This window comes from Haliotis asinina, chromosome 12 (genome assembly GCF_037392515.1).
Source record: "Haliotis asinina isolate JCU_RB_2024 chromosome 12, JCU_Hal_asi_v2, whole genome shotgun sequence".
Taxonomy (NCBI): Eukaryota; Metazoa; Mollusca; class Gastropoda; order Lepetellida; family Haliotidae; genus Haliotis; species Haliotis asinina.
The window spans coordinates 43,042,701-43,055,050 of NC_090291.1; the positions used below are offsets into that span (position 1 = coordinate 43,042,701).

The 12,350-nt window shown below is 38.9% G+C and overlaps 1 protein-coding gene across 3 annotated transcripts in view; it reads right to left on the bottom strand.

Moving 5' to 3' along the window:
• Positions 1-3,374: 3,374 nt before the first annotated feature.
• LOC137258089 (sodium- and chloride-dependent glycine transporter 2-like) overlaps positions 3,375-12,350 on the bottom strand; it is a 33,653-nt gene continuing 24,677 nt past the window's right edge. Inside the window, exons 11-15 of one of the 3 annotated variants that reach the window (XM_067795645.1) lie at positions 10,268-10,405; positions 8,424-8,523; positions 6,390-6,490; positions 5,642-5,809; positions 3,375-4,129 (exon numbers count right to left, since the gene is read on the bottom strand). In XM_067795645.1, the coding sequence (XP_067651746.1) occupies positions 4,007-4,129; positions 5,642-5,809; positions 6,390-6,490; positions 8,424-8,523; positions 10,268-10,405 (630 nt within the window). In that variant the 3' untranslated portion in view covers positions 3,375-4,006. The remainder of the gene's footprint in view (positions 4,130-5,641; positions 5,810-6,389; positions 6,491-8,423; positions 8,524-10,267; positions 10,406-12,350) is intronic. The other 2 variants (XM_067795646.1, XM_067795644.1) reach the window with 2 other exon arrangements.

Below are 12,350 nucleotides of genomic sequence, written 5' to 3' on the forward strand. Positions count from 1 at the left end.
CTTTGTTTCACATTTCTTTGAGATATTTGTGTTTTTTGTGCCTGAGACTTCTTCTGAGTGAGAGATGATGATTGACCTTGAGAAAGAGTCTGTATGTCAGAGCGTGAATCAGATGTTTGAGTTGACTGTTCATTTGAATATATTTGAGGCGCTTCAGAGTTCAAGAACGTCAAGTCTGTCTGGCAGTCAACAGATAATGTTGTGACTTTGGTTGTTATTTCAGGGGTTGTGCCTTCCTCAGACTGAACAAGTTTCTTTGCTTCAGAAAAACTGATGTTTCTGGAAAATTTAATTCTATTTATTTTCATGTGGTGTTTCCAGACAAGACAGTCTTCAGAGTATGATGGGTGACTACCTGAACAGTTAGTACATTTTTTAGCATCATTGTCACAGTCTTCCGTTGTATGAGTTTGTTCACCGCAATGAGCACATGTGACAGGTCTTGTGCATGTATTGACGCCATGGCCAAATCTTTGACATTTGAAACACCTTAATGGGTTTGGAATAAAGGTGTCAACTTTGATATTGCTGTAACCTGCTTTGATTGATGTCGGAGCAGTCGGCGTTGAAAATGAAAAAAAGTACGTGTTGGTTGGTTGTGTTTGTGAGTTCTTTCGTGTTGAGAACCGTTTAACAAACATAACGTCTTGATTTCTCATCTCAAACACTATGTCAGCTTCGGTCATATCAGCAAACAACTGATCCCTGTCTCGTACAATACCTTTACTGGTATTGAGCGTTCTATGTGCTGTAACTAAAACAGGAACGCCGACAAATGAAACTGTTGACATAAGGTTGGTAGATTGCTGTTTCCTGTTGCATTCTATCAGCAAAGAACCTGATCGTAATCTTCGGACGTTTTTAACTTCACCAGCTATACCTTGAATATCCTTAGATATGGCAAAAGGGTTAAGTTTGAGAGGTGTTATGTCAACTGTCTCAAGCACTAAAAATCGTGGCCAATGTTCTACAGATTTTAATGGTCGTTGCTCATCTTCATTATCCAGTGGACGTTTTGTTTTTTTGGAAGGGGTTTGGTATTCCATGTTTGTTGGTTATATGGTTCATCATCCGAGCTCCCCACCCACCACGGAGTATCACAAGGACAATGCTAAATACAAGTGGGTCTCCAACTTGCAGCACCAAGGATACCCGGATGATATACTCCAGCAGAAACATTAAAAGATTAACAATTCTACCAGATTGGCCCATGAGCCACCGCCTTCTGGGCATAAGACTCTAGGCAAAGTTCAAAACATCATATTGAAAGGTCGTTGACATTTGATATAAACAAATTTGCCAAGTCCAAAAGTAAACATTTTCAAATTACATTTGTGTAATGACTTACAAGTCCATACACAGGGCTTGGCGTGACCAGTCGATTGATAGAATCGGGCAGATTCTACAACCCGTCTAGGTGAAGTAAGGGCCGAAGTGGTGTGTTGGGCAACAGGAACACGGTTCAGGCTCCTATTGCCCTCAACCACCAGACTACCGTCCTCCACCGACACGGGACGCAGCCCACGGCAAACAGGTTGCCCAATTCGGTCGCTCCTTGCGACCAGCAATGGGGTGCTATGGACCTAGTTGACCCGGGTCCACACGGGGATTGGAACGGCTCTTGGCGTTACCCAGCACCCACCACGAGGAGGTGGCCGTTCACGGGTACCCATAACAGTGATAGGGCGGACGTCCATTTTGTGGTCTGTGTACAGTGACCCCAGTCTCTCTCTCGCTGAACAAAACATAACCGTGATAGGGTGGACGTCCACTTTGTGGTCTGTTCACAGTGACCTCGGTCTCTCTGTAGCGCTGAACAAGACATAAATGTGATACGGTGGCATCCGAGTCCGTTGGCAACAGTACCCCGTTTGCACGAGAAACCCACAATACACTGAGTGCGCCTGGAGGTTGCAAGAGTTGCATACTGCTAAGGAAGTTAAGACTGAGATTAGGATGTGTCGTTGAGAGTGACATCCAATGATCAAGGGAAAAATACCAGCGCCTTGGAGCAAGCACTAGTTTCTTTGATATATATCCTAAATAAAGTATGTATGTCGAACCCATCTGCACCATCAGAAGGGCTTTTTCGTTCTCTCTTTAACTGTCAATCGTGGCACATTTCTCCTAAATGTGTATCACTTCATGCATTTTAGTCTCTGTAAATACCCTACAGAATCATTCTACACATGAAAAGGATGCAAATAATGCTTCAATATTGTCACGGTTTGGAGACTGATATTGCTAAATGTAAATAGAAAATGGGAAAAGTTACTTTAAAGCAAAATGTTAACAGAGGTAACTTTAGATGTTCCTAAACACTCTTTCACAATATCATTTTACTTGTTTTCACTAATGCAAATCAGCGGAAAATGTTCCAAAAGAGGAATAGGAATGAGTGAATGAGTGAGTATATTTCTACGCTACTCTCAGCAATATTCCACCTATATTTTATAGGAATAATGAATCTTACACAATGTTATACGCTCTACAGCAGTTGCTTTGGTTTTATAGTTAAAATGTTGTGACCTTAAATTGTTTACCTTTGTCTCGAAGCAGAATTCTATGTCAACATTTCTTTTGGACATCTAAATCACTGTTATTGGTATATTTCGGTTTGGTCGAAAAAAGGACAATTTAATGCTTTTGAAAAATATGTATTTGACCTGAATATGCGTGAATTTGAGAATAATTTGCAAAAGCGGTTTTGTTCGGATTTTTGTAACCTAATACCTTTTCACATATCTTTGATAGTTTTGCAGTAATTCATAAAGATTAGACGGTAAGGTTTCTTTTGGCGTTCAGTATACAGCTGTTCTGAACGAATGTTAAATCTACTTTTCCGATATTGCTTTTACAAAACGTTATGAATTCACGTTATATGCAACATTGTTACATCTGTAAAACCTATTTGAATTTGTGCTAGATTTTGAATGGGTGATCTGGAGAGATCTATTAAGAATTATTCCAGAATCACCTACCTCTGAATCAGATGCAACAAGAAGAGCAGTTTTGTGTGGTGGACAATTGTGGCTAAGAGTTGAATATTACCATCATGTATATATTGCCATGATCACTGTTCTTGAATTCAATTTGTGTCCCTCTTGGAAGTTGTACTGTTATAATACAACCTTTTTATGGGGTTTGTATGCATTTTGAAAACTTACACGTACTTAATTTTATCATATTACTGTAAATTATTTCTGTATTGTCTGTTAGTTTGACATATATGTCTTGTCCGGATTAGGGGCAATGGGGTAGCCTAGTTGTTAAAGCGTCCGCTCGTCACACCAAAGACTCACTTTTGTGAATCCCATTTCTGGTGTCCCCCCACGGTCATATTGATGGAGTATTGCTACACAACCACATTCCTCTCACTGACTCACTTAATTTATTTTCAACCTGGTAAATCGTAAGAGGACAAAATACTCACACGTCATATATTCTATGGCTTTATGAATTACAAAATGTCACCGACGGCAGTGCAATAATGGTTATTGCAAATTAACAGACTATGTGTACAACTGTATGTTCACGAATACCACAACGAAACATATGAGATAGCATGCCAATTGGTTTGCAAGATATCGGTGTAAGCTTTAATACAGTATGTTTGTGAGAATAATAGCACGCTGTAACATAGGATTAAGAAATAAAAAAACATATATATTGACACTGATGTCGATGCCTTAATTAAGGGGCACGAAACACAATAAATGAAATTAAGGTAGCTATTCATGATTCTTAGGGGTTAAACAAACAAGCACAGTTGATATGAATATGCTAATAGAACATGTAACAGTAGGTCCTTCTGTTTCACACAGTAATCAAATGATAATGTGATTTCTTCAGCAAGATTTACATTTTAATAAAATAAAGCACTGAAAGTAATATTACGAGTGTGATTGCGAACGTGTAGTTTACACAACTGGTATTTAAATGTTTTATATTGGCATATTGATAGCTGACATGGGACCTTATTACGCTGTATGCACGTAAAAGTCGTTTATCGCCCGATCATAAACCGGAAGTTGTCCTTCGCAGATATCGACTCTTGTGTGTCTTCTAGGCCATGCTTTCGTCTTGACCTCAACCACCCATGCCCGGGCACCACGGAAGCTTTAATACGCTGAAAAATCAGATGCACACACAACCAGGTAACAAATAGAACATGAGGACAATGGACAAACTAGAGGGACCACACGGCAATATGACGATTTGCAGATGACACATTCTTGGATTGTAAATTTATATGCCTCCATATTTTTCCCCGATGGGTATTGCACAGGTGTCATGAATTCATCCTTAATCAACTCAAGCTTACACCACTGGTGAGGGAAACATTGAACGTGTATGCAATGTGCACCTTGGGTTTACCGTCGTGTTTCTAAGTTGAACATTTATGGCTAAAATATAGCCACTGCGACTGTAAATTTGTAACTCACTCATTTATTATTGATATTGTCTTTCATGGTTGAGCTATTTCATATTTTCATACTAGTTTTACAATTATATCTGTGATTGGCAGAGACTCCAGTTCTTTTTTCTTTGTTTATTTATTTATTTATTTATTTATTTATTTATTTATTTATTTATTTATTTGATTATCGAAGAAAAAGAATGCAATTGTTTCTCTCATGAAACTGGAAAGATCAAGTGTTAAAAATACATATCACAGGACAATTACCAAATATTTTATTTGCGATTTAAGCATATTCAACATGAGCGACATGGTATTTGTTATGTTTAACAATGTTTTCAATAGTTTTCTTTGACGTTTCAGTTCTTAGTCTTCCCATGCACCAAGTGTCTGATTCTATGACGGGACAAAAGTAATCCGGAAAAAAAACAACGAATATATTATCTCACAAAGCTTCATTCAACGTTTTAGTGCGAAATCCTGGTTACTTACAAAACCTCATATTGGGTGAGTGAGTGAGTTTATATTTATCGACACATCGGAAATATTGCAGCCATATCGTGTCGAGAACAAGTAATAATTACATTGTAGATCAATACAATAAGAAACTAAAACCCTGTTGACGGAGAACAGTAAAAGCACTTAGTCTAGTATATCACAAATATACATTTAAAAATAGTAATTAAATCTAAAACAGTTTAACTATAGAGGGCAGTACAATATTAAAACGGGCTATAGATCGCCAACAACTGAAGGTAGATCACTTTATATTGGACCATGTTTGTTCCTGAATGTTGTACCGCAAATTTCGAAAAAGTGAAAGTTACATCACCCCGCCGTGAAAATACATTTCACGGACCTCTGTTAACATCAGTCCAAGCACATGAAAATGTCAAACTATGAGTGAGTGATTTAAGATTTAAAGTCGCACCGGCAATGCTTCAGCCATATCGTGACTAAAACTGGTTCCAAATTCATAAATTTGATATATACAACCCTGTCAACGAGGGACAGTTAAAAACTACATTTCACAAAATACGTTCAAGCATAATTATATATATAAGTAGGAAACTCTCTTTGGCCCATAATGTGTGAACATGTGCTATTTACGTATACCAACAACAACTGAAGATAGATCACAATACTAGCGTCCCAAGGCTTATAACTATGAGGATTTAGTTGCATTCCATACTTGATTTTATAAGAATGAAGAGATACTACCTGTGCTAAGGATCCTTCCATCTTTAGTATCTGTATGACCATATAAACTGGAATAGGAACTACGGACACTAGAGCAATGAACCACCCGAAGACGATGGCCGACGTAGGGTACTCGTACTCTCCGTATCTTGGAGGCTTATATGAAGCCAGGGTCAAAACCAAAGCTATCTGCAACGACATATTTGTGGTCCGGAAGTACACTCTTAAGTTACATACATGTATATTCAGAAGTACACATATATACATCTGAAAAAACATGACGATACATATCACAGTCGGGCTTTTGTTGGTGTATATAGGTTTCCAGGCTAGTCTAAGAAGCTATAATCATTCATTTGGAAGACAACAGATTCAAAGGAAAATGAACAGGTTTGTGCTCCTTTGATGCAAATATGAAGGCTTTTCATGCAGTGGACGTAACAGTTACTTTTGCACTGACCAGTGTGCAAGATGTGTCATAAGTTGTTTTTCTTGTGTGTTGGTTAACGACGAAATATTCTAACCATGTGATATCTGTTAATAACCCAGTCGTGCCTTGTCAATGTAGTGATCAACAATGTGAGCACAGATCTATGCATTTTTGATACAATGACGTGTGTCAAACAATTCAGCGAGGATAACCACTCGATCCGTACAGTCGTCTCTGCGACAAGCATGTGTTGCTGAGGACCAGTTGTAACCAGGATCTTCACAAGACCTACATGAATGCTTATGGTCTATATAGATACTAGGAAAAAATAAGACCTACGGTCAAGAGAGGAGGAACGATGATGAAACAAACGACTTTGTAGATCACAGGTAGGCGTTTTCCGATCATCATGTGCACATCAGCAGAGAAACGCTCTGCACCTGTCAAATACAATGTAAAGGTTCGTGTCGCCGTACCAAGCTAACATTAGTTAGTGAGTAAGTGAGTGAGTTAAAATGTATTGTCACATCGGCAATATTTCAGGCATCTCGTGACGCGAACGATTCATTGCAAATATACATATTAATTAATTGTTAGAATTTCAGCTGCTCCTACTTTTAGTTTGAGCCAGTTAGTGAGTGAGTTAACCTTTATCGACACATCGGCAATATTTCAGCCATATCGTGACGAGAACGATTAATTACAAATAAACATATTAAAAAATGGCAAATTGTAAAAACCTGTCAACGAAGAAGAATAAAACTAACTAGAATATCACAGAGAAGAATATAAAACTAGTAATTAGATCTAGACCAGTTTCACTATATAGGACAATACAAAACAAAGCTGGGCTATAAATTGCTAACAACTGAAAGTAGAAATCCACACTAGGGACCATAGGGATTCACGGTACATTTGCTTCCTACAAAGGCCCCAGCTGGATTTACACCATTCTTCAGCCATTAGCAATTTAGACGCATTTAGCCATACATTAAAAAGACACATATTCTACGCTTAGAAACAGTGGAAAGTTTCAGTTTACTTCGAATGTTTTGGAACTTACGTATCCTCTCAGGAGAACACGTTATTAGTCCCCTGCAAATAACGTAGCCAGTGAAGGTATGTAAACTCTCCTTCCAGTGGCTAAAACATTTTGATTCAGTTCATGCAGGATTCCCAACACCGAATTATGATTGGAATGATATTAGGCTTCATTATTTGTATGTGAAAAGCAGCAGAGTGAGTAAGTGAATTAAAATGTATTCGATTCGCCACATCGCCAATATTTCAGCCATACCGTGACGAAAACAGTTACTTTTATACACAATAGTTAATAGAGCATGGTAAAAAATGTCAATGGACAGTAAAATATGTAGATTATGACTGATTCGAATTTAAAACTAGCAATCAGATCTGAAGCAGTTCAACTATAGATGGCAATACAGGGTAAAACAGGCTACATATTGCCAACAAATGAATGTAGATCACCACACTGTGGACCATGGGAACTTACAGTACATTTGTTTCCTGCATGGCCCCAGCTGGATTTGTACCATCCGTTCAGCCGTTGGGAATTTTGATATAATTTTGTACTAGCGACATAAAGAAACTGTGCATTGTCAAAATATTATCCCAGTTGATAAGTACGATAACAGTGTCAAAGGTACATATGAACATTAATGGAGGGATCATGAGACCATAACAAGTCGGGAGAAATTCAACTGAAAAGTCGATCACAATGACACCACGAGTCAAACGACCATGTGACAAGCTCAATAACGGGTATGTCCACCATCGGCATTGGGAACAGCAGTGCATCGACGACGCATAGGGCCTATCAAACCTGCAAAGAAGGCTTGTGGTTGTCACTCCAGATTCTCTCAGGTTCTGTTCTAAGGTCAAGGACGTTATCTGGCGGATCGTCCCAAACACGCTCTATCGGAGATAGATCTGGTGAATTTGCGGGCCATGGCAGGACGTCAGCGTTGTGGGTGTTGCAAGAAATTCATAGCAACCCTTGCCGCATGATGGCGGGTATTGTTCTGTTGGAATGTTAACACAGGGTCATGACGTTGCAGAAACGGAATTGCCACAGGTCGAAGAATCTGATCCCTGATCTGATTGTAAATGTTTGTATGCAGTTTCTTTATGTGCCTAGTATACTTTGAATATGTTGGGACTTGTCTGCCCTTTCAGGAAGACGAAAAGTAGCTGATCAGGATATGCCCAACATATAATCTTTGGTAACGAATCGTTATGGCTTGATGGTCTGAATCCTACCATCTCTCCAAGCTTAAAACAAACAAGGACCTATGAATATGGAGTTGTTTTGATGTTTCCATTAATTATGAAAGCTTTTGTAACTTGTCCTACCGTAACACCAGCCAACGGCTACACATTCAAGTATAGCAATGGCGTAGCCAGCCACGGCACCCACATACCAGTCAACCAACTGGACCACGTACATTCCGCCCTGAAATACACGCATTTACTTGTTTAAAACACTGGCGAGCAGCTCGGGTCTATATTTATGTGATGAGTTATTTAAATATTTCTAAAACATCAATGACATTGCTAAACTTTTTCAGCGATTTTGTTCATACTGTCATTTTCGATATCAACATTAACGTGAGATTGCACTTACCTATCACTAAAACACAATGCCTATTTGTTAATCCTACTTCAAAAAAGAGCCCGTATGTACACATGTGTGTACAAATTATGTTAGGACAAAAAGGAAATTCCGCAATAACAGTTGAAGAACACGATTAATTGCTCAATGTTTTTCCAATTCATATGTATTGAAAATCTCAGGTGAGAACGGAAAAGAATATAACGTACATATGACTTCTACAGCATTAACCAATATATTTTTGTGTGGTAATATGCTATATTGCTGTCTAAATGCATGTGTGTGAGTCAGTGAGTTATTATACTAGGTATTTGTATAGCGCCGACATCCCTTTCGCCAGTTCAACTGCTCAAGGGAGCTTTGTTTTTCCCTAATCCTTGGATGTCCATCACAACGGCACATCGTATTTTCAGGCTCATCTCCCTGAGGATCATACACCTCTTGCATCCTACTCGGCGCACCGAGGTACCCATTCGTAGGTGGGTGGACTGAGACATATAGTTACAGTACTTATCCTTGGATGTCCATCACAACGGCACATCGTATTTTCAGGCTCATCTCCCTGAGGATCATACACCTCTTGCATCCTACTCGGCGCACCGAGGTACCCATTCGTAGGTGGGTGGACTGAGACATATAGTCACAGTACTTTGCTAATGTTTACTGCTCCTTAAGATTGTAAGTCCAAATAGGAAATATTTTCAGCCATGCCGTGACTAAAATTACTTTGAAATTCTTGACAACTACATATCATGTATAAAATCGTATCACTGAGGGACAGTATAATTACTGGATTATCACAGATTTGTTAAGACTGCATGGAACTTAAGACCACATACCAACAATTAACGATACGAGATAAATTGTGGCAAGAGATCGCTAGGTTGGTCAGCACCTAGAGACCATGGAAACTTACACTTCTTCCTACAGGGTGTAAATACACATATTTAATGTGTAGGGATGTTTTGTATCATGATATGCATCATTTTAATGCATATTCCATCAACAGACATGTCTACCTATGGAAAACATGCATTTTGTGGAAGCCTTTTATAAAAGGTCAACACGACAGACTAACTGTGAACTGGCCAGTGAATGTGTATCGTTTAACGCCGTTCTTAGCAGTTTCCAGCAATATCACAGCTGGGAGACACAAGAAATGGGCTTCACACACTGTACCCAGTGTGGGGAATCGAACACTGTTTCTGGGCGTGACTAATGTGATATGGCTTCTACAACCCTGGGTGGTATCCATGAAGAAAGGCGTCGCTATCAAAGGGTTAAAAGAGTTAGTGAGTTTAGTTTTACGCCTCACTCAGCAAAATGCCAGTCATGTGGTAGTGATCTGTACATAATCGAGTCTGGACCAGACAATCCAGTGACCAACAACATGAGCATCGATCTTGTCAACCCGTTAGTCGCCTCTTACTTCAAGCGCAGTCGCCTTTTATGGTGAGCATGGGTTGCTGAAGGCCTATTCTACCCCGTGGGGGTTAAAGGAAGTCTGTCGAGCTAAGTTTAATATGTATGTCAATGCAAGAGACAAAACATTTGTGCTTAGTGTTAGTACAAGCGTCATACGTACATGAGTTGTGAACACTAGACCAACAAGACACACGGCTCCCATGAACACAGCAGCCATGATAGTCTGCAAATGCTTGACGTGAAACCGCCTCGGAAGCAGATCTTCCATACATCCAACAGCTGTCTCAACATGCGCCAACTATAGAGGACAAAACACGTCAAACTTGGATAGATACTTTGCGTGAGTGAATCAAAAATTTACAGACACATCGGTAGTATTTCAGCCATATCTTAACTAAAACAAGTTCTAAGTTCGTAATAAATACATTTAAATCGTAAGTCAATGACCGACAGTAAATGAGTGAGTGAGTGAGTGAGTGAGTGAGTTAATACTTAACGTCACATCGGCAATATTTCTGCCGTATCGTGACTAGAACATTTAACAATGAAAAGGACCACATCTACATTATAAAACCTGTCAACGAAGGACAATAAAACAACTAGAATATCACAATTAGCATTAAAACTAGTGTTGGACAGTAAATAGCATATCAAAGACACAGAATCTAAAACGGGCTGCATATCGTCATCAACCGATGATAGATCACCGTATTAGAAGTGAGTCACTTTGGCAATATTACCGCCACATCGTACCTAAACCAATCTATAGATTAACAATAATTAAAGATAGACAATCCAATCCTGCAAACGAAGGACTGTAATATCACAGATATACATGTAAATCTAGGCATTAAATCTGAAACATTTTAATTATAGGGGACAACACAATATGAAAATAGGCTGTAGATCACCAACAACTGAAGGTAGATCACCATACTAGTGACCATACTAGTGATCGTATCCTTGCTGCCTGCAAGGACTCTAGTTGGATTTACACAATCCCTTCATCTGCTAGCGATTGTAAGAAATTGCCAAAATTAAAATAATTCGAATACTACGTTTAAAAGCGCTGGTATGTTTCCACTGACTTGAAATTTTTGGGACTCACGTACCCTCTCAGGAGGACAATGATTTTACAATACATTCATACAATAGAGATCAAAACATTCTGAAGTTGAACACATTCTGAAAAGTAAAACCTGTCAACGATAGCCAGTAAAAACACTAGAGTTTCAAAGACATAAATATAAAAGTAGTATGCAAAGTTAAAACATGTTAATCAAAGAAGACAATAAAATATAAAGCCTAGGCTACAGATCGCCACCAACTGAAGGTAGATCACCACACTAGGTACCATGGACTTATGTTCTTATGCTACACGCATCCATCATCACTGCATTTATATCATTCCTTCAGATTTTGACGAATTTGTGGAAATTTGAAACGCAGATGATGAAAATACTTCGAATGGAATTGGAATGGAAGGAACGATAGACGACCCACTTGATCCTGTTATATATAGTTTAGCATGAAATGCATGTGGACCCGGTCCTTTGTAAATAGCTCTTCATCCAATGATCCAATCGATCTCAAACTGTGCAAGTGGATGTTTTGTCAGACAACCTAATCACATTGTAAATCACCGATTTTATGCATTTGTATGAAAGAATCTGTCTATATAACTGTCAACAAAATCAACACCAGAACGCTGACAGCTTACAGGTGGAGGGAGACAATGACCTGTAACAGCGGCAGTGTTGGGTCAGAAAAGGTAAATGCACGTGCAGTTCATGATAGTTACTTGTTCACTGCACAGTGATAGACCGTTTGGATAATTCACATTTTCTACTTCTTGCTGTCATCATGAACGTTTATTCAGATATGCCAAACGTTTAATTAGAACGTTGTTTAATCATTTTTTTAAAAGAGAGAGAGAGAGCAAACGTAGCAAACCGATTTATAAGGTGTCGGATGACATGAAACGTACAACATTTGCTCATGGCATGAAAAAGAACATCGTGCTAAAATTGTTAGAAACAAACCAACAATCAATAAACAAAACCTTGTACGAAGAGGTAGGCATCGAAAGTTAGATTCTTTTGACATCGGGGTCATCAGAGTTGTCATTCGCCGGCTATTTGCTAGAAATGAGCCTGTAACACCTCTGCATACCTGTCACGTGCAGGGTTGACCTATATTGACAAACGTTGACCTAACTGACCCAACACTGCCGATGTTACAGA